Source organism: Pelodiscus sinensis, chromosome Z (genome assembly GCF_052426305.1).
Source record: "Pelodiscus sinensis isolate ZL-2025 chromosome Z, ASM5242630v1, whole genome shotgun sequence".
Lineage (NCBI taxonomy): Eukaryota > Metazoa > Chordata > Testudines > Trionychidae > Pelodiscus > Pelodiscus sinensis.
In genome coordinates, this window is record NC_143085.1 from 3,120,826 (window position 1) to 3,148,765 (window position 27,940).

The window sequence follows — 27,940 nt, forward strand, 5'->3', positions numbered from 1 at the left end:
AGGGTGGCAGGAAGACGGTGCCAGGGAGACGGTGCCAGGGAGACGGTGCCAGGAAGACGGTGGCAGGAAGACGGTGCCAGGGAGACGGTGGCATGGAGACGGTGCCAGGAAGACGGTGGCAGGGAGACGGTGCCAGGGAGACGGTGGCAGGGAGACGGTGCCAGGGAGACGGTGCCAGGGAGACGGTGGCAGGGAGACGGTGCCAGGGAGACGGTGCCAGGGAGACGGTGGCAGGAAGGCGGTGCCAGGGAGACGGTGGCAGGGAGACGGTGGCAGGGAGAGGGTTCGCTCTGCTCTCAGGACTGTCCCGCAGGCCGCCGTGTGAAGCAGCAGGCCCCAGGCGTGTGAAAGGGGCAGGCTGGGGTTAAGTGCCCCCCCCCGGCTTGCCCCAGCCCCTAGCCCCCCCGGGCACCCTTTGGGGAGGGCTGCAGCCGCATGCCCCGGGTCTAATTCCTCTCCCCTGTGAGGGCGCGAGGGGAACACGCTCGGCTTGTGCCTTCCTCTTGCCCCCGGGTGCCGAGGGGAGGGCGGAGGAGGCCGCGGCTCTGAACTTTCTCCTCCCCCCCCGAGAGTCCGAGGAAGAAGAGCAGCAGCGACTGGGTTGAGTGGAGCCTTTTGCGCCCTAGCGCCCGGCACGCGCTCTCCCCAGCACCCTGCCACCCCGACTCCTGGATCTCCCCCTTCCCCGGCTCGGGGCCCCCTATGCACTAAATGCAGCCGCCCTCTATCCCTGGGGGACCTATATGTGCCCCCCTGGTCCCAGCTTGTTTGTAGACCCCACGCTGGGCCCTTGTGTTCAGTGCTGGCAGACGGGGACCCACGTCTCCGTCTCCGTCTCCGTCCCCAGCGCCTCTTCCCTGGGCCCCCTTGAGTTTCCCTGGAGGGTCTCCGTGCCAAACACTCGGCAGAGGTGTCCCCACCTTGCTTCCGAGGGCTGACAGGCTCACAACCTACAGGCCTCTGTCTGTCACCGTCACCCAACACCCCCCTCACGTGGCAGCTCGGGGGTACTGACGTCTTTGCACCGGGTGAAATGCCCAGCGACTGTCATGTCGAAAACGTTCCGTGACAGTCGCCGGGCACAGGTCTGCTGTAGACGGTAGACGGGAAACGGGGTGAATGTTGCGGCTGACGCCAGCGTTGTTCGGGAGGGGGACTTCGGTGGTACCTCCGCTTGTAACCGGCACTTAGCCACCGCAACTGTCCACCAACCAGATCCTTCTTTCCGGGTGTGTCTAGACTACAGAGTGTTGTCGACAAACGTGGACTTTTGTCGGCAAAACGATCCCTGCGTCTCCACTGCCGCCGAGGTCCGGCGACAGAACGCGGCAGATTTGTCGACGGCGGGAAACCGAATTCGACGAGGAATAATGCCGTTTGTCGACAGGGAAATTGACCTGGGATCTGTGGCTGGTTTCTTGGAACCGGACAGGACATAAGAACATAAGAACGGCCGTACTGGGTCAGACCAAAGGTCCATCTAGCCCAGTATCCTGTCTGCCAACAGTGGCCAGCACCAGGTACCCCAGAGGGGGTGGACCGAAGACAATGATCAAGCGATTTGTCTCCTGCCATCCCTCTCCAGCCTCTGACAAACAGAGGCCAAGGACACCATTTTATCCCCTGGCTAATCGCCTTTTATGGACCTAACCTCCATGAAATTATCTAGCTTCTCTTTAAACTCTGTTCTAGTCCTAGCCTTCACAGACTCCTCCGGCGAGGAGTTCCACAGGTTGACTATGCACTGTGTGAAGACAAACAGAAGCTAGGGACACCATTTTATCCCCTGGCTAATAGCCTTTTATGGGCCTAACCTCCATGAAATTATCTAGCTTCTCTTTCAACTCTGTTCGAGTCCTAGCCTTCACAGACTCCTCCAGCGAGGAGTTCCACAGGTTGACTATGCACTGTGTGAAGACAAACAGAAGCTAGGGACACCATTTTATCCCCTGGCTAATAGCCTTTTATGGGCCTAACCTCCATGAAATTATCTAGCTTCTCTTTAAACTCTGTTCTAGTCCTAGCCTTCACAGACTCCTCCGGCGAGGAGTTCCACAGGTTGACTATGCGCTGTGTGAAGACAAACAGAAGCTAGGGACACCATTTTATCCCCTGGCTAATAGCCTTTGATGGGCCTAACCTCCAGGAAATTATCTAGCTGTCAGGCTGCCACCTCAGTCTGCGTCAGCCCATCCCGAGTGCCGTCCTTTCTGGGTGGTATCCGGAGCGAGGGAGCTCCTTCCGCACTGGCACAATACATACACAAGTGAGGGCCCACGAAAGTACCCCCAAACCTTCTCTGCCAGGGGTAAAACTGATTGACGCACACCGTGCATCGGCAGGGAGAAATAGACGTCCGCCTTGCACCGGAGCCGGGCGAGGAAACCCCCGAGGGATTGGTCCCCAGGTTAATTTGCTGACGATGAGACGGAGGCATTGGAACGGAGCGAGGGGAACCGTCTCGGATGCTTGCGGCAGCCGCTCCAAAGCCGTGGAACCGGACGGATTCATTTCCCCGTTGCTGGGAAATCCACTTGTCGAAATCATTCAGAGCCTGAATAACTCCTCCCACCGGCTCCTGGCAGGCTCATCACATTGCTGGTCCTCACGGGCTTCGGTTACCAAGGCTGTCCGTCCCGCAACACAAGGCAATGCGAGCCCTCCCTCACCGCAGTCCTCGGGCGAGGGGGGGCCGCACAGCACCCCCCAGGAGGGAGCGGCCGAGCTGGAAGCACCATGTTTATCACCGTGAGCTACGGAGGTAAGTGGCAAGAGCTCGGATTTCGCCCGGTGGTGTCTCGTGTCAGGAAACACGGCCGCCTGTTGCGTGTTCTTGTTCTTCCCACCGTGCAGGCCTGCTTCCACTTTGCCTGAAGTCTTAACCAGCGTATTTGGGGTGGCTGTGGTGTCTAATGGTTAGAGCAAGGAGTCCGGGGGGGGGAGAGTCCTGGCAAGGCCTCCCTGCAGCAAGAGGGTGAGGTGGGTTCCCACATGGCCTAGGGAATAGGGTGCGTGCTTTTAGAGAACAGGGTCATGGGTTTGAGTCCTGCCTCCCCTAGGAAAGCCAGACTTGTTGTGGGAGCCCCCTGTGCCTCAGTTTCCCCATATATCAGACCAGTGTTTCACCTCCTCTGGAAAGAGATTTGAGATGCGGGGGGTGGTTGAGCAATGTACTGAAATCAGAGCCAAGCGTTGTCCGGTATTATTTGCAGGCACAGGCCTCAAAGCATGAAAGGAGACTGTCCAGAACGGATTGGCCTCCCCTGGTGTAAAAAGAGCCAAAATTGCACTGGATAGAGCATGAAGAGCCAGGGCAAAGTTGTTGAGGGAATAAAAGGTTCCAGGCCCATGCAGCATACGCAGTCATTTAACAAAAGACACTGGCTGTTTTGCAGCTGCCCTTAAACGTTGTCTAGGCAGATATCCACTGGTGATCCAGCTGAGGTGCCCAAACTCACCTCATGTGACAGTCGCAGGTTGGCAGAGGGGAGAGCAGAGGGCCCGGTTGTGCCGACTGTCCCTGTTTCTTCTATTTCAGTGGTTCCCAACCTTTTTGAGCATGCAGACCCCTTTTCAATTTATTAACATTTCATGGGCCCTCTTCTCCTCCCTGCCTGCGGGAGAAAAAAAAAGAAAAAAAGAGAGGAAAAAGACAGAGAAAAAAGAAAAAAGAAAAAAGAGAGAGAAAAGAAAAAGAGAGAAAAAAGAGAGAAAAGGAAAAAGAGAAGAGAAAAAAAGAATAAAGAGAAAAGAAAAAGAGAGAGAAAAGAGAGAAAAAGAAAAAAGAGAGAGAAAGGAAAAAAGGAAAAAGAGAAAAAGCCAAAAGAAAGAAAAGAGAGGGAAAAAAAGAGAGAAGACAAAAAGAGAGGAAAAAGACAGAGGAAAAAGAAAAAAGAGAAAAGAGAGAGAGAAAAGAAAAAGAGAAAAAGAGAGACAGAAAAAAGAGAAAAGATAAATGAGAAAAAAGAGAGAAAAAGAAAAGAGAAAAATTAGAAAAGAAATAAAGGAAAAATGAAAAAAAGAGAAAAGAAAGAGAGAGAAAAGAGAGAAAAAGAAAGAAAAAAGAGAGAGAAAAGAAAAAGAGGGAGAAAAGAGAGGAAAAAGAGAAAGAGAAACGAGAAAAAAGGAGAGAAAAGAGAATGAAAAAAGAGAAATGAGAAAAAGAGAAGAAAGAAAAGAGAGAAAAGAGAGAAAAAGAAAAAGAAAAAAGAAAAAAAGAGAGAGAGAAAGGAAAAAGAGAAAAAATAGAAAAAGCCAAAAGAAAGAAAAGAGAGAAAAAAGAGAGTGGGAAACAAGAAAAACAAGAAAAAGAGAGAGAGAGAGAGAGAGAGAGAGAGAGAGAGAAATAGAAAAGGAAAGAAAAAGGAAAAAGGAAAAAGAGAAAAAGCCAAAAAGAAAGAAAGAGAGGAAAAAAAGAGAGAAGAAAAAGAAAAAAGACAGAGGAAAAAGAAAAAAGAGAAAAGAGAAAGAGAAAAGAAAAAGAGAAAAAGAGAGACAGAAAAAAGAGAGAGTAAAAAGAGAAAAGATAAATGAGAAAAAAAGAGAGAAAAGAAAAAGAGAAAAAACAAAAAAGAAGAGAGAAAAAGGAAAGAGAAAAATTAGAAAAGGAAAAAAGAAAAAAGAGAAAAGAAAGAGAGAAAAAGAGAGAAAAAGAAAAAGAAAAAAGAGAGAAAAAAGAAAAAGAAAAAGAAAAGAGAGAGAAAAAGAAAAAGAGGGAGAAAGAGAGGAAAAAGAGAAAGAGAAACGAGAAAAGAGAGAGAAAAGAGAATGAAAAGAGAGAAACGAGAAAAGAGAGAGAAAAGAGAAAAAGAAAAAGAAAAAAGAAAAAAGAAAAAAAGAGAGAGAGAAAGGAAAGAGAGAAAAAATAGAAAAAGCCAAAAAAAAAGAAAAGAGAGAAAAAAGAGAGCGGGAAACAAGAAAAAAAAGAAAAAGGAGAGGAAAAAAAAGAGAGAAAATGAAAATAAGAGAAAAAAGAGGGGGAAGCAAGAAAAAAAGAGGGATAAAAGAGAGAGAAAAACAGAAACAGAAAGGATCAGGCCCACCATGGTGGGCCCGATCCTTATTTTTAAACTTTCCACGGACCCCCTGCAGTACCGTCACAGACCACCCAGGGTCTGTGGCCCACAGGTTGGGAATCGCTGGTCTATTTCATCAGACTAAGGTCGCACCCACCAAACCAAATCCACAGGCTTCTTATGAAGCAGTGAGGCTACTCCTGGCTTGGTTTGCTTTCTGGTTGACCAGGGAAGAAGTCCAGGTGTATAGCTCCAGAGCGGTCTATGATACATCCCCTTCTGCAGCTAAATTGACCCTGCTGGTTGTGTTTGCCACGCCGGCTGCCATGAGCAGAAAACCACTGTCTCTTCATTGTACTTGAACCATCTACCACGGCGTCTGGGGTTGGGTGGGTGGGAATCGCTGTCTCTCCCATTGCTAATTCCCTTGTTCACCTTCCCAGCCGACTGCCACGAGATTGTGAACGTGCAGTGCCGTGTCCTGAGTCTCACCGCACACTTGAAGCGGAAATGCCAGTGCAGGCCAGAAGGTACCGTATCTCCGTCCCTCACGTAGGGCCACCTACTTGGGGGACTGACACAGATGCTCTTCAGAGATGGAGCTGGTGGAAAATGGGTCCCATTGGGGTGGAGAGGGTCAGACAAACACACAGATGAAGTATTTCTCTCTGTCTCATAAAAGGTCCCTTCCTCGTGGCCCTACGTAGCTTGTGATCAATGCCACATACTAAGAGTCCACTAGGAAATACACATCGAGAGTCCCATAGTCCTTTCCTAAGCACTGGACAAAATAGACCAGTGTTTCTTAAGCTTTTTAAGACTGAGGAACACCAAACAGTTTTTTTTTAATTGGACAAACAAACAAAAAAAAAGATCGCCTACCCCTTTAAGGGCGGCCATTTTGAATTCTTCGCCGCCCTTAAAAGGGGTTGTTCGCCCCTTAAAGGCCGGTTGTTCGCCGCTGCACACCTTCGACTGCCTCGTGGCACACCGGTGTGCCGCGGAACACACTTTAAGAAACACTGAAGTAGGCAGACAGCCATGGCTGGTTGGCGGTTTTAGTGACTGAAAAACATTGTCTTTACAACACATGGAGGCAGAACACTTCATACCAGGAGGGGGCAAGTGGATTTCCTATCTCTGTTACCAAGTCCCTTGTCCAGGTGGAGTCTCTTACCGACTGTACCTAATGGGCGGAGCAGAGGGACAACTTTACACAAGGACGCCCGGGAAAGTTCGTCCGAATAAACGAAAGCTTGAAATTCAAATTCGATTCATTAAACGGCACTAGCTGCTCACGGGGCTACAAGCTTCTTTCGAAAGAGAGCGTTCACACCTCAAAACCGGATCAAAAAAGTGATGTGCTTTTTCGAAAGAGAGCATCCAGACTGCACGGACGTTCTCTCGAAAGAAAGCCTGCCTCTTCTTTCGAAAAATATCTCTGCTCCGCATCCGCACACTCCTTTTTTCGAAAGAGCTCTTTCGAAAAAGGCATTCTTCCTTGTAATTTGAGGTTTACCAATGTCAAAACCGCCCTGCGTTCTTTTGATTAAATTTTAAAAGAACATGATTGTAGCGTGGATGTAGGTGAAGGGTTTTTTTTTTCAAAAACAGGGCGGTTTTTTCGAAAAAACAATATAGTCTAAGCATACCCTTATTCAGAATTCAAGAGGCTTCCATTTGGCTACGTTTCGGCGCTTTCCTCAGTGATCCCTGGGATAGATCTAGATTACGTTTTTCTTTTGAAAGGAGATAAGCAAATTCGGCGCTAATTTGCGCAGCTTCTCCCGATCGCTTTTCCGAACGCGGTTGTCTCGAAAAAGAAAGCAGTTTGGACGCAGTTCTTTTGAGAAAAGGGATAGATCTAGACTACGTTTTGCTTTCGAAAGGAGCGATGCAAATTCGGCGCTAATTTGCACAGCTTCTCCCGATCGCTTTTTCGAACGCGGTTGTCTCGAAAAAGAAAGCAGTTTGGACGCAGTTCTTTTGAGAAAAGGGATAGATCTAGACTACGTTTTGCTTTCGAAAGGAGCTATGCAAATTCGGCGCTAATTTGCGCAGCTTCTCCCGATCGCTTTTCCGAACGCGGTTGTCTCGAAAAAGAAAGCAGTTTGGATGCAGTTCTCTTGAGAAAAGGGATAGATCTAGACTATGTTTTGCTTTCGAAGAGAGCTATGCAAATTTGGGGCTAATTTGCACAGCTTCTCCCGATTGCTTTTCCGAACGCGGTTGTCTCGAAAAAGAGTGCAGTTTGGACACGGTTCTTTTGAGAAAAAAACCCACCCTTTTCCGCGCACCTCATTGTTTGAGGAAAAAGGGTTCTTTCGAAAACGGTGTTTTTTTTCCGAAAGAACTGTGTCTAAACAGCTTTCTTAAAAAAAAATGTGTTCGAAAAAGCGATCGGAAGAAGCTATGCAAATTAGCGCCGCATTTGCATAGCTCCTTTCGAAAGAACGTCGTCCAGATGTGTCGAGAAGCCAACGCGGTATGAATTTTAGAGCGGCAGGTAGAGACCGACCATGTGCAGGTGTGTCGGGACGTGCGTCTTAATCCAACCTCTCTCTCCAGATTGCGTTGATCTTCTAGATGAGTCCGGGATGCTGATGAACCTGAGCCAAGTGGAAAGTCCTGGTTCTGAGCTAGCCAGGAAATACCTACAGGAGAGGCAGCATTACATCCTCATCAGAGTTGTGCGTAAGTTTCTTGCCAAACCCCCTGTAAGCCAAGAACACGGGGCGGTAGGGGGATAGAAAGAAACCACGTAGGGATTGTGTCATGCATCATGTCTTACAAGAGTGTGAAACAATTACTTCTGGAAGGGACGTCGCAGGCCGATCCAAGCCCGCATAGGTCTCATGGCTCAGAAACAGCATCCAGAATATGAAGTGAATTAATTCTGAACGAATTCTGTCGGCAGGAGGAGAAAACTCAGAACCGACGTGTTATGAATCCCTCCTGGAGAACCTGGAAGAACACCACCCTGAGCTGGCAGGTGAAAACGGGTACCCGAGTCCATCAAATCACCCCAGAAACACCAGTGCTTTAGATGAATGGTTCCCAAACGTTTCAACATACGGATGGACCCCTTTTCAATCTATTAACATTTCATGGACGCCGCTCCCCTTCCCGCAGGAGAAAAAAAAGAGAGAGGAAAAAGAGAGACAAAGAAAGAAAAAAGAGGGGAGGGGGGAGGAAAAAAGAGAAAGGGAAACAAGAACAAAAGAGGGAGAAAAGGAAAATAAGAGAAAAAAGAGAGAGAGGAAAAAAGAAAAAAAAGAGGGCGAAAAGAAAAAAGAGAAAATAAGAAAATAAGAGAAAAGAGGGAGAAACAAGAAGAAAAGAGGGAGAAAAGAAAATAAGGGGGAAAAAAGAGGGGCAAAAAAGAGAAAAAGAAAGAAAAAAGAGAGGGAAACAAGAAAAGAGAGAGAACAGCGAAAAAGAGCGAAACAGAAAATAAGAGAAAAGAAAAAAGAGCGAAACAGAAAAGACAAAAGAGCGAAACAGAAAATAAGAGAAAAAAAGAGAGAGGAAAAAGAAAGAAAAAAAAGGGAGAAAAGAAAAAAAAAGAAAGAGAAAAGAGGGGGAAACAAGAAAAAAAGAGAGAGAAAAGAGAAACAGAAAATAAGAGAAAAGAGAGGGAAAAGGGAGAAAAAGAAAGAAAAAGAGAGGGAAACGAGAAAAAGAAAGAAAGAAAGAAAGAAAGAAAGAAAGAAAGAAAGAAAGAAAGAAAGAAAGAAAGAAAGAAAGAAAGAAAGAAAGAAAGAAAGAAAGAAAGAAAGAAAGAGTAAATGGGAGAAGAAAGAAAGAAAGAAAGAAAGAAAGAAAGAAAGAAAGAAAGAAAGAAAGAAAGAAAGAGGTAAATGGGAGAAGACAGAGAGAAAAGGACAGAAAAAGAAAGAAAGAAAGAAAGAAAGAAAGAGGTAAATGGGAGAAGAAAGAAAGAAAGAAAGAAAGAAAGAAAGAAAGAAAGAAAGAAAGAAAGAAAGAAAGAAAGAAAGAAAGAAAGAAATAGGAGGGAGATAAAGAAAGAAAAAAGAGAGAGAAAAATTACAAAGAAAGAAAGAAAGAAAGAAAGAAAGAAAGAAAGAAAGAAAGAAAGAAAGAGCAGGGGAAAGAGGAAAAAAGAGAAAAAAAGAGAGAGGGAAACAAGAAAAAAGAAAAAGAGAAAAGAGAAACAGAAAATAAGAGGAAAGAGAGGAAAAAGGGAGAAAAAGAAAGAAAAGTGAGGGAAACGAGAAAAAATAACAGGAAAAGAGAGAGGAAAAAGAAAGAAAAAGCGGGGGAAAGAGGAAAAAAGAGAAAAAAAAGAGAGAGGGAAACAAGAAAAAGAGGGAGAAAAGAAAAAAGAGAAAATAAGAGAAAAGAGGGGGAAACAAGAAAAAAGAGAAAGAGAAAAGAAAAAAAGAGAGAGAAAAGAGGGAAACGAGAAAAAAGAAAGAGGAAAAGAAAATAACAGAAAAAAGAGAGAGGAGAAAGAAAGAAAAAGGGGGGAAAAGAGAAAAAAGAGAGGGTGAAACAGGAAAAAAGAGAGGGAGAAAAGAGAGAGAGAAAGGGAGGATCGGGTCCATGGGGGGCCTGATCCTTACTTTTAAACTTTCCACAGACCCTCCTGCAGTCCCATCGCAGAGCACCGGGGTCCACAGACCACTAGCAGCCAAATTGCAGACCCACCCGCTCCTGCCCCGCCATCACCGCTGCATTTCACAGCCCTTTGTGCAGAACTTGGCCTGAGGTTCCTTTTGTGACTTTTTCCAGGCCTGACTTGGCCCACCATAGATGTTGCTCTGAATAAAGGAACAAAAGATCCCAGGAACACGGGTGAAAAAAGACACAAAACTAACCACAAGCCAAACCGTGTCTGGTTAGCTTAAATGGGACATGATTTTCCATCCGTACTGCGCCCGGAGCTTCCTAATGTTATCTTACTAATCCTCACCCCATCCACGAGCAGTAGGCAGGTAAGTCACCAACCCCGTTTCAGACACGGCCCCAAAGAATCGGAAGAATGACGGGTTTTAGCTCAGGATAAACAGGGAGGCTGTGTCTACACTCGCAAGTTATTCCGGAAAATCAGCCGCTTTTCCGGAATAACTTGCCAGCTGTCTACACTGGCCGCTTGAATTTCCAGAAAAGCACTGACGATCTACTGTAAAATCATCAGTGCATTTCCAGAAAAACTATGCTGCTCCCGTTCGGGCAAAAGTCTTTTTCCGGAAAACTGTTCCGGAAAAGGGCCAGTGTAGACAGCTCAGATTTGTTTTCCGCAAAAAAGCCCCGATCGCGAAAATGACGATCAGGGCTTTTTTGCGGAAAAGCGCGTCTAGATTGGCCACGGACGCTTTTCCACAAAAAGTGCTTTTGCGGAAAAATGCCCTGCCAATCTAGACGTACTTTTCCGAAAATGCTTTGAACGGAAAACTTTTCCGTTCAAAGCATTTCCGGAAAATCGTGCCAGTGTCGACGTAGCTGGAGAGTGGGTCAGAACAGGGATGCGAAAGTCCAAAAACCAGTTCTTCGTTTAGAAAGCCGGAGCCTCGCGAGAAACTAACCGCTGGTTTCTGGGTTTGCTCCCCAGAGCGGCTGCAGAAGTTATCCGCACACCCTCCGTTGAAGGACGGCACGGGGAAGACTTCCACGCAGAGGAAGTTCGGCCAGGCTAAGGAACCACACCTGGGTTCTCCAGCCAAGTTGAGAAGCACACAGCAGACTAAGAAAGTTTTATCCTCTCCAGCAGGCCCAGATACATAGGTTAGAGGATCACTTTTTTAACGGAAAAGTTTTCTTAAACTGTGCGCCGCGGAGAACAAGAGAGTTCAAAATGGCCACTCTTAAAAGGGCAAGAGCCCTTTTTTTTTCCCCTCCATAACTTCTCCCCAACCCTTTTTTTTTTTTTTGCTCAATAACTTTTCCCTCGGTCTCCCTCCTCCCCCTTTTTTTTTTTTGCTCAACAAAAAAATCCTGGGTGTTCTTCATAAAAAAAAAAAATTATGTTTGGTGTTCCTCGGTCTTAAAACGTTTAAGAAACATTGCTCTAGACCAGTGGTCTCCAACCATTGGAGGTTGTCGGGCACCAGGGGGCGTGGCCGTTCGCCCGCCGGGCGCCAGAGGGCAGGGACACTTGGGGCAGGCCTGCCCCCAAGCGCCGTGCGCCAGAGACTGGCGCACCCCCCCACCAAGCGCCACGCGCCCGAGCCTGGCGCCCCCTCCAAGCGCCGCACGCCTGGGGCCGGTGCTCACCGTGCGCCTGAGGCCGGCTCTGGCACCATGCGTGCGCCACATGCCCGGGGCCAGGCCAGCCCCGAGCACTTGGCGGGCGCACACAAATGCCCCCGCGGGCACCGTGTTGGGGACCACTGGTCTAGACTACATTCCCTCTTTCGAAAGAGGAATGCAAAGGAGGGAAATCGAACATGCAAATGAAGCGCGGATTTACAAATCTCGCGCTTCATTTGCATAATCTCTTCCGATCGCTTTTGGGAAGAGATTTTTTTCGAAGGAAAACATTAGCACTCTTCTGTCGGAAAAACCCACCCTTTTTCGAAAGAACCCTTATTCCGGAAAAAATGAGGTTTACAGAATTCTTTCGAAAAAGGGGTTTTTTCCCCCCGAAAGAACAGCTGGTACTTTTATAAGAAAAATAATAATCATGTCATTTGAAGTAAACGTGCCTTTCGTTATTGCGGTGACCTGCACAGCACGCACACTCCGTATGGGGGAGTAAAGCCGATCGTATTCTTTCTGCCTCATCAAAACCGTTATTTGCTTTCTAACGGGACACTCTTAGGACAGAGACTGCGTCTACACTGCCGAGTTTTTGTGCAAACACGGCCCGTTTTGTGCAAACATTCGCAGGGCGTCCTCACCTCAAGGCTGTTTTTGTTCAAGAAACTTTACACTGAATCAAAAGAAGAGAGAGTTTTGCGGAATAGGTCCCCCTCTTTCTACGAGGAACAACAACGTTTTGGGCAAGAAAATTTACAGTGAATCGACAGAACAGAGACGGTTTTGCAGTATAGGTCCCCCTCTTTCTACGAGGAACAACTCCTTTTTGCGCAAGAACTCTTCCACAAAAAGGTGTGCGAACATAAGAACGGCCATACTGGGTCAGACCAAAGATCCATCCAGTCCAGTAGCCTGTCTGCCGACAGTGGCCAATACCAGGTGTCAAGCCATCTCTCTCCTGTCATCCGTCTCCATCCTCCGACAAACAGAGACAAGACACACCATTCCTTACCCATACCGGCTAATAGCCATTTACGAACTTGAATTTATCTAGTTCTCTTTTCAACCCTGTTATAGTCCTAGCCTTCACAACCTCCTCTGGCGAGGAGTTCCACAGATTGACTATGCGCTGTGTGAAGAATTTCCTCTATTTGTGTTAAACCTGCTGCCCATTATGAATTTATCTAGTTCTCTTTTCAACCCTGTTATAGTCCTAGCCTTCACAACCTCCTCTGGCGAGGAGTTCCACAGATTGACTATGCGCTGTGTGAAGAATTTCCTCTATTTGTGTTAAATCTGCTGCCCATTATGAATTTATCTAGTTCTCTTTTCAACCCTGTTATAGTCCTCGCCTTCCCAACCTCCTCTGGCGAGGAGTTCCACAGATTGACTATGCGCTGTGTGAAGAATTTCCTCTATTTGTGTTAAACCTGCTGCCCATTATGAATTTATCTACGTAGTTCTCTTTTCAACCCTGTTATAGTCCTCGCCTTCCCAACCTCCTCTGGCGAGGAGTTCCACAGATTGACTATGCACTGTGTGAAGAATTTCCTCTATTTGTGTTAAACCTGCTGCCCATTATGAATTTATCTAGTTCTCTTTTCAACCCTGTTATAGTCCTCGCCTTCCCAACCTCCTCTGGCGAGGAGTTCCACAGATTGACTATGTGCTGTGTGAAGAATTTCCTCTATTTGTGTTAAATCTGCTGCCCATTATGAATTTATCTAGTTCTCTTTTCAACCCTGTTATAGTCCTCGCCTTCCCAACCTCCTCTGGCGAGGAGTTCCACAGATTGACTATGCGCTGTGTGAAGAATTTCCTCTATTTGTGTTAAACCTGCTGCCCATTATGAATTTATCTAGTTCTCTTTTCAACCCTGTTATAGTCCTAGCCTTCACAACCTCCTCCGGCGAGGAGTTCCACAGATTGACTATGTGCTGTGTGAAGAATTTCCTCTAGTTGTGTTAAACCTGCTGCCCATTATGAATTTATCTAGTTCTCTTTTCAACCCCGTTATAGTCCTAGCCTTCACAACCTCCTCTGGCGAGGAGTTCCACAGATTGACTATGCGCTGTGTGAAGAATTTCCTCTATTTGTGTTAAACCTGCTGCCCATTAGTTTCATTTGGTGGCCCCTAGATTTTATATTATGGGAACAAGTAAGTGGGGATAGGAAACGGGGGTTTTGCGCACAAAGAGGCAATCGAATAAAAGCACAGGTGCCCTGGTGGCTATTCTGTGAATAGCAATCGGAGCTTTCTTGCAAGACAGCGTCTGTGCAGTGTGGACGCTCTTGCGCGCAGAAGCGCATCGCTTTTCCGAGGCGCTTTCACAGTGTGGCGGTGCTGTTGCGCACGTTTGTGCGGAAGATCTTTTCTGCAAAAAGCTTCTTGCACAAGGAGCCCGCAGGCTAGACATAGCCTGAGTAGGCCAAAGTGGATCACTGAGGAATATTTGCATGAACCAGAGTAGAACGTATTTCATAAAATATTAGCGGCATGTCACGGAATTCAAATAGTGATTTAAGAGTGCATGGAACGCCGCACGGAATTGGTTTTTCACAGATGTGTGAGCCCATGTGCAAACACCAATTCTGAGGCCAAAGTGGATCACTGAGGAATATTTGTATGAACCAGAGTAGAACGTATTTCATAAAATATTAGCAGCATGTCACGGAATTCCAATAGTGATTTAAGAGTGCATGGAACGCCGCACGGAATTGGTTTTTCACAGATGTGTGAGCCCATGTGCAAACACCAATTCTGATCTCATTTGCAGTAGGTATGTTTGCGAGTTGCTCTGTTAGTTATTGCAGATTTGTATCGATGTTCCCAGGACCACAAATTCATCCCTTATACACAAAAGAAAACCTGAATGTCCTTCGCATCTAGATTTTCCCTTGGCCATCTCTCTCACCGTGGAGCACTTGCAGGCATGTCTAGATTTGCTTTCACTTTCGAAAGACGATATGCAAATTGGGCACAAATTTGCATACCATCCAATCGCTTTTTCGAAAGAGGTTTTTTTCCCAAAAAAGAAAGTAGTCCAGACGTGGTTCTTACGGGGAGGGGGAAACCCTTTTTCAAAAGAACCGCGTAAACCTCATTGTTTTAGGAGGAGCTTCAATGGGTAGCCGCGTTAGTCTGTTACTGTAGTGGGTTTTCCACCCTTAGGCCATTAGGTATAATGTCCATCTGTTTGCATTTGGAAAGGAAAATTATTTCCCTTCTCCAGTTATCTGAAGCGGGCTGTGCCCACGAAAGTTCATGATACCATCTACGTTTCGTTCGTCTATAAAGTGCTACCAGAGCATTTGTTGTTTTAGGAAAAACGGTTTTCGAAAAACTGTGTTTTTTTCTGCCCGAAAGAACTGCATCTAAACTACTTTCTTTTTAAAAATAAACCTCTTCCAAAAAAAGCGATCGGAAGATATGCAAATTCACACCAATCTACATATCTTCTTTCGAAAGTGAAAGCAAGTCGAGACGTGCCCTGGAAGTCAGATGGCAGAAGAAACTAAACCCGGCCCAAAGTTTAGATCGTCAAGTTTTGGTGAGGGAAAGGCCTAAATTTCAAGGTTGGGGTATGCCCATTCTTGTGTTATGTTTAGGGGAGAAATACAGCTTCCCCGTTTTGCCAAACAGCGAAGAGTAATCCAACTACAGTAGCAGAAATTCTTCTTACAAACCCATCCAGGGAATGAAATTCAGACAATTCCGTCAGGCGCCACAGAGAAAGGACAATTAAAATAACTAAGGCTGCGTCTAGATTGGCATGATTTTCCGGAAATGCTTTTAACGTTTTCTATTAAAAGCATTTTCGGAGAAGAGCATCTAGATTGGCATGGATGCTTTTCCGCAAAACCACTTTTTGCGGAAAAGCATCCGTGGCCAATCTAGATGCGCTTTTGCGCAAAAAAGTCCCGATCGCCATTTTCGCCATCGGGGCTTTTTTGCACAAAACAAATCTCAGCTGTCTACACTGGCCCTTTTGCGCAAGAGTTTTGCGCAAAAGGGACTTTTGCCCGAACGGGAGCAGCATAGTATTTCTTACTCTAAGAAATCAGTGCTTTTTGCGGAAGTCAGTGCTTTTGCGGAAATTCAAGCGGCCAGTGTAGACAGCTAGTAAGTTTTTCCAGAAAAGCGGCTGATTTTCCGGAAAAACTGGCCAGTCTAGAAACACCCTAAGAGTTTTGGAAAAATTTCGTCCACGCGGAAAGAAAATCCCAACTTTACTATTCAAAGCAGCGTTTTGCTTGCCGCCGGCAGCTGCATTCCTAATTGCGTCAGTTTCGATTTTGCTGCGTGTTCATAGAATCATAGAACTGGAAGAGACCTCAGAAGGTCATCAAGTCCAGCCCCCTGCTCTAGGCAGGACCAATCCCAACTAAATCAACCCGGCCAGGGCTTTGTCAAGCCGAGACTTAAACACCTCTAGAAAGGGAGACTCTACTACTTCCCTAGGGAACTCATTCCTAGCTTGCTCCCGTATAACTGAACCCGCTGGGCTTTTGCGGAGCCATGTTTTCGGGGGATGTCTAATTCATTTCAACGAGAAGTCTTGTGGCACCTTCTAGACTAACAGATTTATTGGAATCACAGACCACTAAAACTGGAAGGGATCTCGAGAGGTCATCGAGTCTAGTCCCCTGCCCTCAAGGCAGGACCCAGTACTGACTAGACCATCCCGGATAGATGTCTCTTCTGTTCCTTCAGATGCCCACCCTGTTATGTTTGAATAGCCGTACCCTTAGAGCAGAAGTGGGGAACCTTTTTCAGGTCGGGGGCCCACAGAAAAGCCCTCTCCCCTTGTAGGAGGGTGGCGGGGGGGGGGGGAACTGGAGCTCAAGGATGGGTTCCCCAATACTGAGCTTCGAGAGCCAGCTCTAGGCAAGTCAGGGGCAGCTTCCGGACCCTGCGTCTGAGGTCCCCACCCCTGCCTTGCAGACTTCCTGATCTGGCCTTTTCAGCAGACAAAACAGCACAGCAGGGCAGCGTACATGTCCCGCGAGTGGAAATCCAGGCCCAGACTTCATTTGGTTTTGCGGAGTCATCCAGCCACACGGATTTTAAATTTTCCTGCTCCCCTTTGCCTGGAAGGGGAGGGGAAGAAAGAACATTGAGGCTACGTCTACATCGGCATGATCTTGCGCAAATACCCTTTAACGCAAGAACTCTTGCGTTAAATTATCTGCACAAGAGAGCATCTATACTGGCATGTGCCTTTGTGCAAGACCATCCGTGCCAGTGTAAACGCTCTCTTGTGCAAGAAAGCTCCGATGGTCATTTTAGCCATCGGGATTTCTCGCTCAAGAAATTCATGTCGCCTGTCTACACTGGCCTCTTGCGCAAGAACAGTTGCGCAAAAGGGCTTATTCCTGAGCGGGAGAATCCTCGTTCTTGCGCAAGAAGCCCTGATTTCATACATTAGAACGTCAGTTGCGCAAGGACTCGCGGCCAAGGTAGACAGGCAGCCAGTTTTTGCGCAAAATCGTGCCAATGTAGATGCAGCCTGAGAGACCAGAACGGCAAAAGCCTTCGCGTCTAGAGTAAGCGACAACATACAAACGGCTCATCGATTAAAATAAACCATCTGCTTTTATTAGATCTAGGCATTAAAATGTGATCTGGATTCTGAAAGCCTCAAATTCCAACCATCGGTCTTTCCTGGCACTTCTAGAAGCGAATTAGCTCTATTGTGGCTCTTTGCTCCGGCCGGACTAGTCTTCCCTTCCACTGGTTACTTTGGTCACTAGCTCTTCCTTCCTTGCTCTTCCATTCTTTTCTGGCTCTCCTTTCCCTGCGGGTAGCGCTGAATTTCTTCACAGGAGGGAAGACACACCTGCAAAGTTGGAGAAACTCAAGTTCAGTATCCGGCAGAAACGCGCTTCCCTGAAGGTCAACTCCCCACAACTGGCCAGAACAAGAGGCGCCAGTTTTGACCAAGCACCATCTCCTTATTTCTTGCCAATTTGCCAAAGAGGAACTACTGGGAAAGGGGTAGGCGCTCACAAGCAACTTGGCAATAGAGCACCCAACCCCTAAAGTCCACTATCTGGACCGCCATTTTCACGCCGTTAAGTCATGGACCAAGAAGTGACTCTCTTCTTCTTTCCATGCATGGAGGGTACAACATTCCTGAAATGGCAGCGGCGTGGGGACTTGCCATCACGTCAACGAGGACAACAACCTCTTCCACCAGGAGGGGTTCGGTTTCTTTAGGAGAAACGACCCATCAGCTACCGCTCGAACGCTCAGACCCCGCCGGACTAAGTCACCCAACACAAGCTGATCCGTCGCAAACTTGACCGCTCTCCCATCTGTGCACTCAGCAGCAAAACCCACCAAAAAACTCACCATTGTTATATTTGCACTGCTTCAGCGCCTCGTTGAAGCCTTCGCACAAGGTCAGATCGCTCTGATTGGTAGCACATTCCAAGAACTGTTTCATCTCATAGAGGCAAGGTCCATATTGCGACGGCTGGTACGCAGGCGGCTTGGGCTCCTACACACACGCGACAAAGAAGAAAACATCCCAGTTTAGGACACAACCTCCGGGACAGAAGGAGAAACGCAATGAGCCGTGTTTAGCTACCGATCAGGATAAACAGGTGTCGAAACGCTGCTCGCATCTCATTATCTTGGGCTGGTTTCCGAATCATTCCAGTCCTAAATTATCAGTTCGTCAAATACACAAAAGGGATGGCCAAACGGAGACTAAAAAAAACCTCTCTTACGCCGTGTCTCAACTATACCCACCTGGAGGCAGAGGGATGTAAATTAGATGGATCAAAGTGCAAATAAAGCCGGGATTTAAATATCATACAATACTAGGACCGGAAGGGACCTCGAGAGATTATCGAGTCCAGTCTCCTGCCCCTATGGCAGGACCCAGAACTGTCTAGACCATCCCTGCTAGACATTTATCTAACCTACTCTTCAATATCTCCACAGATGGGGATTCCACAACCTCCCTGGGCAATTTATTCCAGTGTTTAACCACTGTGATAGTTAGGAACTTTTTCCTAACGTCCAACCTAAACCTCCCTTGCTGCAGTTTAAGCCCATTACTTCTTGTTCTATCCTCAGAGGCCAAGATGAACAAGTTTTCTCCCTCCTTGTGACTCCCTTTTAGATACCTGAAAACGGCTCATGTTCCCCTTAATCTTCTCCAAATTAAACAAGCCCAATTCTTTCAGCCTTCCTTCATCGCTCATGTTCTCTAGACCTTTCATCATTCTTGTTGCTCTTCTCTGAACCTTCTCCAATTTTTCCACGCTTTTCTTGAAATGCGGTGCCCAGAACTGGACACAAGACTCCAACGGAGGCCAAATCCGCGCAGAGTAGAGCGGAAGAATGACTTCTCGTGTCTTGCTCACAACTCACCTGTTAATGCAGCCCAGAATCACGTTTGCTTTCTTTGCAACAGCATCACACTGCTGACTCATATTTAACTTGTGGTCCACTATGACCCCTAGATCCCTTTCTGCCGGACTCCTTCCCAGACAGTCGCTTCCCGTTCTGTATGTGTGAAACGGATTGTTCCTTCCTAAGTGGAGCACTTTGCATTTGTCTTTATTAAATTTCATCCTGTTTACCTCCGACCATTTCTCCATTAAACGTTGCGAATTGTCCTTATATCCCACGCTTCATTTGCATAATGGCAGCCGACGCTTTTTTTCATTTGAGGAGTACAGGATCTTTCAAAACGGGGCATTTCTGTTGAAAATGCCCCGTCTAAACTGCCTTTAAAAAAAAAAAAAAAAAAGCCCCGTTTCTAAAAAAGCGGCGTCCACCCTTATGCAAACGAAGCATGGGATATTTAAATCCCAAACTCATTTGCACTTTCGATACATCTAATGTACATCCCTCTGACGACAGAGGTGTAGTTTAGATGTAGCCCTCGATACCAACAAAAGCCTTAAAACGTTGTATTTCAAATTCTGCAACCGATTTTCATTGTTTTCGGTGTCTTTCATAAAAAGTTACAGATTTTTAAGGATGCAGCTGCCATGATACGAAACAGGTAGAGGTCTTTGTCCAAGCCACGAACTTTGTCGCAAAATGTTTACTGTTCGGCAGGGACTGAGGGCACGTCTAAGCTGGGGGGAGGGAGGAGGAGTTTCGAAAGAGGCTATGCAAATTCTATGAGAATTTGATAATTTTCTTCCGATCTCACTTTTGAAAGTGAAAGCAGTCTGGAGGCAGTTTTTTTCGGGAAAAAACCCTTTTTCGAAAAAAAAATGTGTATAATTTAAGGAAGAGCAGTTTTTTCCGAAAGGAGTTTTTTCCTGAAAAAACCACGTCCAGACTACTTTCACTTTGGAAAGATCCTCTTTCGAATGGAGATCGGAAGAAGATAGGCAAACTCCCACGGAATTAGCATAGCCTCTTTCAAAAATTCTATGTAGTCTAGACATAACCTCTGTCAGGTTAACATCTTTGACTCTTTGGGCCTCTATATTCTATGGGAGTTATTAGAACCGTGACCAGCAATCAGCCAGCCAAACCCCACACATTCCACAGATGGGGCGGGCAATAAACGGCCCATGGGCCAGATGTTGTTCTGCAAGGTCAGACCCTAGCAGGCCACCAGATGCTTTATAAAAGGAAGTTCTTCTTCACACAGCCAACCTGTGGAACTCCTTGCTGGAGGAGTTTATGAAGGCAAGGACAACAACAGGGTTGAAAAAAAGAGCTAGATAAATTCATGATGGTGAAGTCCATTAATGACTATTAGCCAGGATGGGTAAGGAATGGTGTCCCTAGACTCTGTTTGTCAGAGGATGGAGATGGATGGCCAATGCCAGGTGCCCTAGAGGGAGTGAATCGAACAGGTAACGATCAAGCCATCTCTCTCCTGCCATCCATCTCCACCCTGTGACAAACAAAGGCTGGGGACACCATTCCTTACCCATCCTGGCTAATAGCCATTGATGGACTTACCTAGATAAATTCATGGAGGTTCTCTTTTACACCCTGTTCTAGTCCTAGCCTTCACAACCTCCTCCGGCAAGGAGTTCCACAAGTTTCCTGTGCGCTGTGTGAAGAACTTCCTTTTATTTGTTTTAAACCTGCTCCCCGAATTTATCTAGGTCTCTTTTACACCCTGTTCTAGTCCTAGCCTTCACAACCTCCTCCGGCAAGGAGTTCCACAAGTTTCCTGTGTGCTGTGTGAAGAACTTCCTTTTATTTGTTTTAAACCTGCTCCCCGAATTTATCTAGGTCTCTTTTACACCCTGTTCTAGTCCTAGCCTTCACAACCTCCTCCGGCAAGGAGTTCCACAAGTTTCCTGTGTGCTGTGTGAAGAACTTCCTTTTATTTGTTTTAAACCTGCTCCCCGAATTTATCTAGGTCTCTTTTACACCCTGTTCTAGTCCTAGCCTTCACAACCTCCTCCGGCAAGGAGTTCCACAAGTTTCCTGTGTGCTGTGTGAAGAACTTCCTTTTATTTGTTTTAAACCCGCTCCCCGAATTTATCTAGGTCTCTTTTACACCCTGTTCTAGTCCTAGCCTTCACAACCTCATCCGGCAAGGAGTTCCACAAGTTTCCGGTGTGCTGTGTGAAGAACTTCCTTTTATTTGTTTTAAACCTGCTCCCCGAATTTATCTAGGTCTCTTTTACACCCTGTTCTAGTCCTAGCCTTCACAACCTCCTCCAGCAAGGAGTTCCACAAGTTTCCTGTGCGCTGTGTGAAGAACTTCCTTTTATTTGTTTTAAACCTGCTCCCCGAATTTATCTAGGTCTCTTTTACACCCTGCTCCCCATTAATTTCATTTGGTGGCCTCTAGTTCTTATATGATGGGAACAAGTCAATAACTTTTCCTTTTTCACTTTCTCCACACCACTCATGATTTTATAGACCTCTAGCGCATCCCCCTTAGTTTTCTCTTTTCCAAGCGGAAAAGTCCCAGTCTCTTTAATCTCTCCTCACACGGGACCCGTTCCAAATCCCTAATCATTTTAGTTGCCGTTCTCTTGAAACATTTCTAATGCCAGTAGATCTTTTTTGAGACGAGACCACATGGCTACGTCTAGACTGGCATGGTTTTCCGGAAATGCTTTTAACGGAAAAGTTTTCCGTTAAAAGCATTTTCGGAAAAGAGCGTCTAGATTGGCATGGACGCTTTTCCGCAAAAGTGCTTTTTGCAGAAAAGCGTCTGTGGCCAATCTAGACGCACTTTTGCGCAAAAAAGCCCTGATCGCCATTTTCGCCATCGGGGCTTTTTTGCGCAAAACAAATCTGAGCTGTCTACACTGGCCCTTTTGCGCAAACGTTTTGCGCAAAAGGGACTTTTGCCCAAACGGGAGCAGCATAGTATTTCCGGAAAAGCACTGATTTCTTACAGTAGGAAGTCAGTGCTTTCGCGGAAATTCAAGCGGCCAGTGTAGACAGCTGGCAAGTTTTTCCGGAAAAGCGGCTGATTTTCCGGAAAAACTGGCCAGTCTAGACACAGCCCATCTGTATACACAGTATTCCAGATGTGGACGTACTATGGTTTTATACAAGGAGAGTAAGATATTCACCGTCTTATTCTCTATCCCTTTTTTGCTGATTCCTAACATCCTGTTTGCTTTTTTGACTGCCGCTGCATATTGCGTGGACATCTTCAGAGAACTATCCACCATGACTCCAAGATCTCTTTCCTGATTAGCTGTAGCTAAATTAGCCCCCAGCATTTTATACGTATAAGTTGGGTTATTTTTCCCCGATGTGCATTACTTTACATTTATCCACATTAAATTTCGTTTGCCATGTTGTTACCCAATCAGTTTGGTGAGATCTTTTTGAAGTTCTTCGAAGTCCGCTTTGGTCTTAACTACCTTGAGCAGTTTAGTATCGTCTGCAAATGTGGCCACCTCGCTGTTTACCCCTTTCTCCAGATCGTTTATGAATACGTTGAATAGGATTGGTCCTAAGACCGATCCTTGGAGCAATCTTGGTGGGTCCTAACATAGTTCCCAGGCAGAAGACCCTGTTGCGCTACCTCTCCAAAAAGCTCATCTCTTCTCCTCGACAGCCCGGAAAAACGAGTCCGGATTAGCCCCACTTTAGACAGACACGGCAGCAGAGCAATTCAATTCCAGTGGCAACGTGCAACTACCCCCCGGGGCAGGATTAAAACGAGAAAGGGCCTGCCCCCGACGGAAGACAGAGATCTCTGTCCAAACCACAGACCCTGTTCAGCCCCAGGGGTAGACGCAGGACCCATTCCAACAAATGGGCCCCCCCAAGAGTCATCTAACTGCCCCACCCTGTAAGCAGCAAGCTGGAGATGCAGGAAAGCGTCTGGTTGTTTGGGAGTGACAATTCAGGTAGCGGAGGGGAGGGAGGCTTCCTATTAAACACGGCAAAGATGGAACGTGACACGGCTTCTCCAGCTGGTATGGATCCAAGCAGCTTCATATCGAAAGTGACCAGAATTCGATAGATCCGTGTGTCCAACCGCTAGGGAGATACTAGGCGTGTGGCGGGTTCCTCTACAGACTAGCGCAGTGTTTCTGAAACTGATCCGCGGAGCAAGGCAGTCGGAGGTGTGCCGTGAAGAACAGAGTTCAAAATGGCCACCCTTAAAGGGGCAGGAGGCTTTTTTTTTTTTACATCTACGCGAAGAATAAATTTTGTGCACACCAAGGCATGTGCAGGTGTGCACCACCAAAAGCAACCCACGCTGCTGGCCAGAAGTACTCGACTAATCAGCTAAGCGGCACTGAAATCTCTCTTGGCCGGCCAACTTCCCCCTGTCCTCCCCCTTCCCCCCCACAAGCACACACAAAAAATCCTTGGTGTTGCGCATAAAAAGCCAATGCTTGTTTGGTGTTCCTTGGTCTGAAAAAGTTTAAGAAACACTGCTCTAGTGCCAAGTCCTGCCTTTCTGTTCAGCGTTCGCTGGAAGCCGAGCGCTTGGGCGGCCGGCCAAGAGAGATTTCAGTGCCGCGCAGCTGATTAGTCGAGTACTTCTGGCCAGCAGCGTGGGTTGCTTTTGGTGGTGCACACCTGCACATGCCTTGGTGTGCACAAAATTTATTCCACGCGTAGATGTAAAAAAAAATTAGAGGGAATGTGGCTCGTTCTCAGTAAAAATCACAGGTATAGCCTGGCCAAATTCACTCAAGGCACAAACATGCACCTAATTACTTACACACACCCCCACACACACCACATCCCCCACCCGCACCTATCCACACACACACCAACACACGCCCTCCCCACATCCCTCCACCCCCACACACACCCTAACAAAAACATCCCCACACCCCCACACACACACCCTCCCCACCACCACAAACCCCATAGCCCCCGCCCACATGACCCCACACCTCCCCCCCCACACACCCTAACAAAAACACCCCCACTCCTCACACACACACACCCTCCCCACCCTCACAAACCCCACAGCCCCCTCCCCCCCATACACCCTTCCCACCCTCAAACCCCACAGCTCCTTCCCACACATACACCCTTCCCACCCTCACAAACCCCACAGCCCCCTCCCCATACTCCTCCACCCCCACACACATCCTAACAAAAACATCCCCACCCCTTCCCCACACACATCCTTCCCACCCTCACACCCCCCAGTCCCCTCCCCCACATACCCCATAGCCCCCTCCCACACCCACCCTTCCCACCCTCACAAACCCCACAGCTCCCTCCCACACCCACCCACCCTTCCCACCCTCACAAACCCCACAGCCCCCTCCCACACACACCCACCCTCACAAACCCCACAGCCCCCTCCCACACACACCCACCCTCACAAACCCCACAGCCCCCTCCCACACACACCCACCCTCACAAACCCCACAGCCCCCTCCCACACACACCCACCCCCACCCACCCCAGCCAACTCTCAGTAAGAGCAGGGTTTTAAGTGGCTATTGTTTGTGTTGTCTAGGCATGCAGGAAGGCCCTCTAGGATACCCGCCCACCAGCCCCACTTCCGGGACTCCACGCAGCTCCCTAGCGCCCCCCCGGCGCTGCCTTACCTGCGCAGGACTGGCCGGTTTCGCCGGCTCGGCGCCGCTCCCTCCGCCGAACGCCCCCGTCAGCGCACTGCCGACCACGTGACCCACCGCCGAGCCCACAGCCACCCCTGCCGCGGTGGTGGCCATCTGCGCCATCAGGCCGGGCTGCTGGGGCGCCGCCGGAGCTGCAACGGCGGACGCCGGCGGGTGGGCGTGAGAAGGCGCTACACTGCTGCGTGCAAGGGACCAGAGCAGAGGGAAGAGGAAGAAAGACAAGTTAGCGAAAGTGGCAAAGGAAAGGTGTACTCGTGGCGTGGGTGCGAGGCCGAATCCTGCGCACGGCACTTTTCGGAGACCAGTTTAGCAGCACTTTTCGGAGACCAGTTTAGCAGCAAGCGAAAGAACAAAGGACCCCGTGGACCGCAGCCTTGTGGTTACCAATCTAGCTCGGCCAGCCCCGATCTTACACTCGATCTCTGCCTTCAAAAAGCCGAGAAGCGATTTATCGAAGCCTATTTACTGCCCGTCAAACCTGCAAGCGCCAGCAGAGGAATTCACGCCCTCCCCCTAACCAAACAGCCACTTATGGGAAAATTCGGGCTGTCCTCACCAGGGCTTCGTCTACGCTGGCGGGTTCGTGCGCCAGTACGGCCGTTCTTGGCGCAAGAATCCGCAGAGCGCCCACAGTGCCCGCCCGCTCTTGTGCGAGGAAGTTTACACTACGGCGTGATAAGAGACGGCTCCTTGCGCAAGAGCTACGCTCTTTTCTGACAGGTGTAAGGCCTCTTGCGCAAGAGGGCCGTGTGGACGCTCGGCAGGGATTCCTTGCGCAAGGAATCCCTATGGTTAAAACGGCCACCAGAGCTTTCTGACGCAAGAGAGCGTCCACCCCGCCATGGGCGCTCTTGCGCAAAAGCACAACTCGCACATGGCTGTGTGGCCGTGTTCTTGCACAAGAGTGCTTGCACGAGATGTTCCTGCGCAAGAAGCCGCCAGTGTGGACATAGCCCAGAAGTCCAAGATCTGTTTAAAAAAAACAAGACTTCTTGCACGAGAACTCTTGCACAAGACATCTTGCACGAGAACTCTTGCACGAGATGTTCCTGCGCAAGAAGCCGCCAGTGTGGACATAGCCCACAAGTCCAAGATCTGTTCAAAAAACAGAAACAAGACGTCTTGCACGAGAACTCTTGCGCAAGACGTCTTGCACGAGAACTCTTGCGCAAGACGTCTTGCACGAGATGTTCTTGTGCAAGAAGCCGCCAGTGTGGACAAAGCCCAGAAGTCCAAGATCTGTTAAAAAAAACAAAACTTCCCCTCTCCCCACAGCTGACTTCCCTTTAAGCAAATTGGTGGGGAGTATTTGGCACGACTTATAGCGGGGAATGGGAGAACTTAACGCAGTTTCTCAACTTTTTTTTAATAAAGTACCCCTTTTTCAAAAAAAAATTGTAAGCATCCCCAGTACCTACAGTTTTCAGACAATTTTTTTCGACCGTTGTCACACGTTTGAACTTCATCGTGGGCGGGCAATGAAATTTTGGGGTGTAAAAAGTACAAAAATAATAAAACTCTAAAACTGAACACAAAAATTCTCTCCAAATTTTAGTTGTTGATGTAACCCCCCAGACTTTTCTCAAGTACCCTTAAGGGTACTTGTACTATTGGCTGAGAAACACTATTCTAATGCAGTGTTTCTCAACCTTTTTTTGCTCATGGCCTCCTTCTGAGCCTCGTTTACCTCTGTGTCCCCCCTCATAGCTGCTGTTAGTTGGAAAAAAGGTACGTAATGTACCTAATGTGCCATTTTTTCCATGTGGCCTTCGGGGAGCTGTATGGTCCATGATCGAGCACCGTCGTTCTAACTCATCAAACAGCAACAACTTTACCGTGGCACGGCTGTGTATCGGGAAGACTTATAGTGGGGATGTCCTGTACGTCATAAGGACAACACCCTGGGTAAAGTCACCCCCTCAGACCATCAAAGACACCACCATGACTACACCTGGCATTGGGCTTTTCTAATGGATTAACTCGCTCCAGAGCGAGATCAGGGTCCCAGAGGGCGAGTTCCGCCTTTCCAGCTGCAGGATGGAAACAGCATTTATCGGTGAGGAGCGTGCAAACAGACTGAAGGTGACCCACAAAGTCACCCCGAAGGAAGTCCTCCCTGGGGTTCTCACCAGGGCAAAAGACAGCTCCCAGGTTTCACCATTTCACCAAGTCCTTCCCACCGGTGCTACGGATTCATACTGAACCAGGCGATTGACCTTGGATTGAGCCGTGACCTTGGGCTGGTGGAAGAGTCCGGCTGTGTAGCAGAAAGTTTGGCTCGCCCACCATCCACAGCCGGGCCAATAACAGATCCTCCCCCCCTCCACGTGCCAGACTGGCGACAGGTGGGGGAACAAGGGACGTGGTTCCCATCAAACCAGCTCATCAGCTGTGGTTGGCACCCCCTAGACCAGTGCCTCAACTTTTTTATAAGTTACCCCTTTTTCAAAAGAAACCCACACAATTATAAGCACCCCCTAGTACCTACAGTTTTCAGACCCACCCTTCTTTTCTACCGTCGCCACACATTGGTTTCAACAACGTCACCGTTGCCAGGCGGGCAACGAAATTTTGGGGTGGAAAAAGTACAAGCATCAGAAAGCGCCGTGAAACTGACAACCCACAGTCCGGTTTCGCCAAATGTCAGTCCCCCCCCCCCCCCCAGAGACCTCTCTCGAGTACCCCCTAAGGGTACTTGGACCCCTGGTTGCGAAGCACTGCCCCAAATCAGGAGTTGCGGGCCTTTTGGGTGCAAGGGCAGAGACCCACGGAAAAAATCAGTGGGGCAGGGGGGTACCTGGCTGAGAAAGGGAAAGACGCCCCCCCCCGGTAGCCCTCTCGCACTGCAGGATGGAGGGAGAGGCAGCCTAGGAGATTTAGAGCACCGCCGCCCCGCAGCGGGAGGGTGGGCACCGTGGGAATGCTGGGGCGGGGGGGGCGCACCGTGGGAATGCTGGGGCGGGGGGGGCGCACCGTGGGAATGCTGGGGGCGCACCGTGGGAATGCTGGGGCGGGGGGGCGCACCGTGGGAATGCTGGGGGCGCACCGTGGGAATGCTGGGGCGGGGGGGCGCACCGTGGGAATGCTGGGGCGGGGGGGGGGCACCGTGGGAATGCTGGGGCGGGGGGGGGGCACCGTGGGAATGCTGGGGCGGGGGGGGGGCACCGTGGGAATGGCGCACCGTGGGAATGCTGGGGCGGGGGGGCGCACCGTGGGAATGCTGGGGCGGGGGGGGCGCACCGTGGGAATGCTGGGGGGGGGGGGCGCGCACCGTGGGAATGCTGGGGCGGGGGGGGCGCACCGTGGGAATGCTGGGGGGGGGGGGGCGCGCACCGTGGGAATGCTGGGGCGGGGGGGGCGCACCGTGGGAATGCTGGGGCGGGGGGGGCGCACCGTGGGAATGCTGGGGCGGGGGGGGCGCACCGTGGGAATGCTGGGGGGGGACCGTGTGGCCCGCGGGCCGGAGTTGCCCTAGACGCGCTGCCCCACCCCGGAGCCAGCGGGGACCCCCCCCCCCCGTACCTGGCCGCCCCCGGCCGGGCCGCGCTCCGGCTCCCGCGGGGCATCCTGCAGCCGCGTCCCGAGTCTCCTTGAGCGCGGCGCCGGGCGGGGAGTTAAAGGGCCGGCCCATGTGGGCGGGCGGCGCCGCGGGGCTGCGACTGAGCATGCGCCGCGGGGCT

The 27,940-nt window shown here is 48.9% G+C and overlaps 2 protein-coding genes across 4 annotated transcripts; one reads left to right on the forward strand and one right to left on the reverse strand.

The window, feature by feature from the left end:
* Positions 1–24,509, forward strand: CZH22orf15 (chromosome Z C22orf15 homolog). 2 transcript variants are annotated; one of them, XM_075897853.2, is made up of 6 exons: positions 15–2,761; positions 5,459–5,545; positions 7,584–7,709; positions 7,933–8,007; positions 10,591–10,763; positions 24,137–24,509. In XM_075897853.2, exons 1-5 carry the CDS (start codon positions 2,737–2,739, stop codon positions 10,761–10,763), a joined length of 486 nt encoding a protein of 161 aa, XP_075753968.2. In that variant the 5' UTR covers positions 15–2,736; the 3' UTR covers positions 24,137–24,509. The 2 variants fall into 2 exon arrangements, with proteins under 2 accessions (XP_075753967.2, XP_075753968.2); XM_075897852.2 differs by lacking the exons at positions 10,591–10,763; positions 24,137–24,509 and having other exon boundaries at positions 1–2,761; positions 7,933–8,794.
* On the reverse strand, positions 16,811–27,940 carry CHCHD10 (coiled-coil-helix-coiled-coil-helix domain containing 10). 2 transcript variants are annotated; one of them, XM_075897855.2, is made up of 4 exons: positions 27,783–27,940; positions 24,228–24,438; positions 17,593–17,740; positions 16,811–17,077 (listed from the first exon to the last, which is right to left on the reverse strand). In XM_075897855.2, the coding sequence occupies exons 1-4, from the start codon at positions 27,824–27,826 to the stop codon at positions 17,058–17,060; spliced, it is 423 nt and encodes a 140-aa protein (XP_075753970.1). In that variant the 5' UTR covers positions 27,827–27,940; the 3' UTR covers positions 16,811–17,057. The 2 variants fall into 2 exon arrangements, with proteins under 2 accessions (XP_075753970.1, XP_075753971.1); XM_075897856.2 differs by having other exon boundaries at positions 24,228–24,435; positions 27,783–27,934.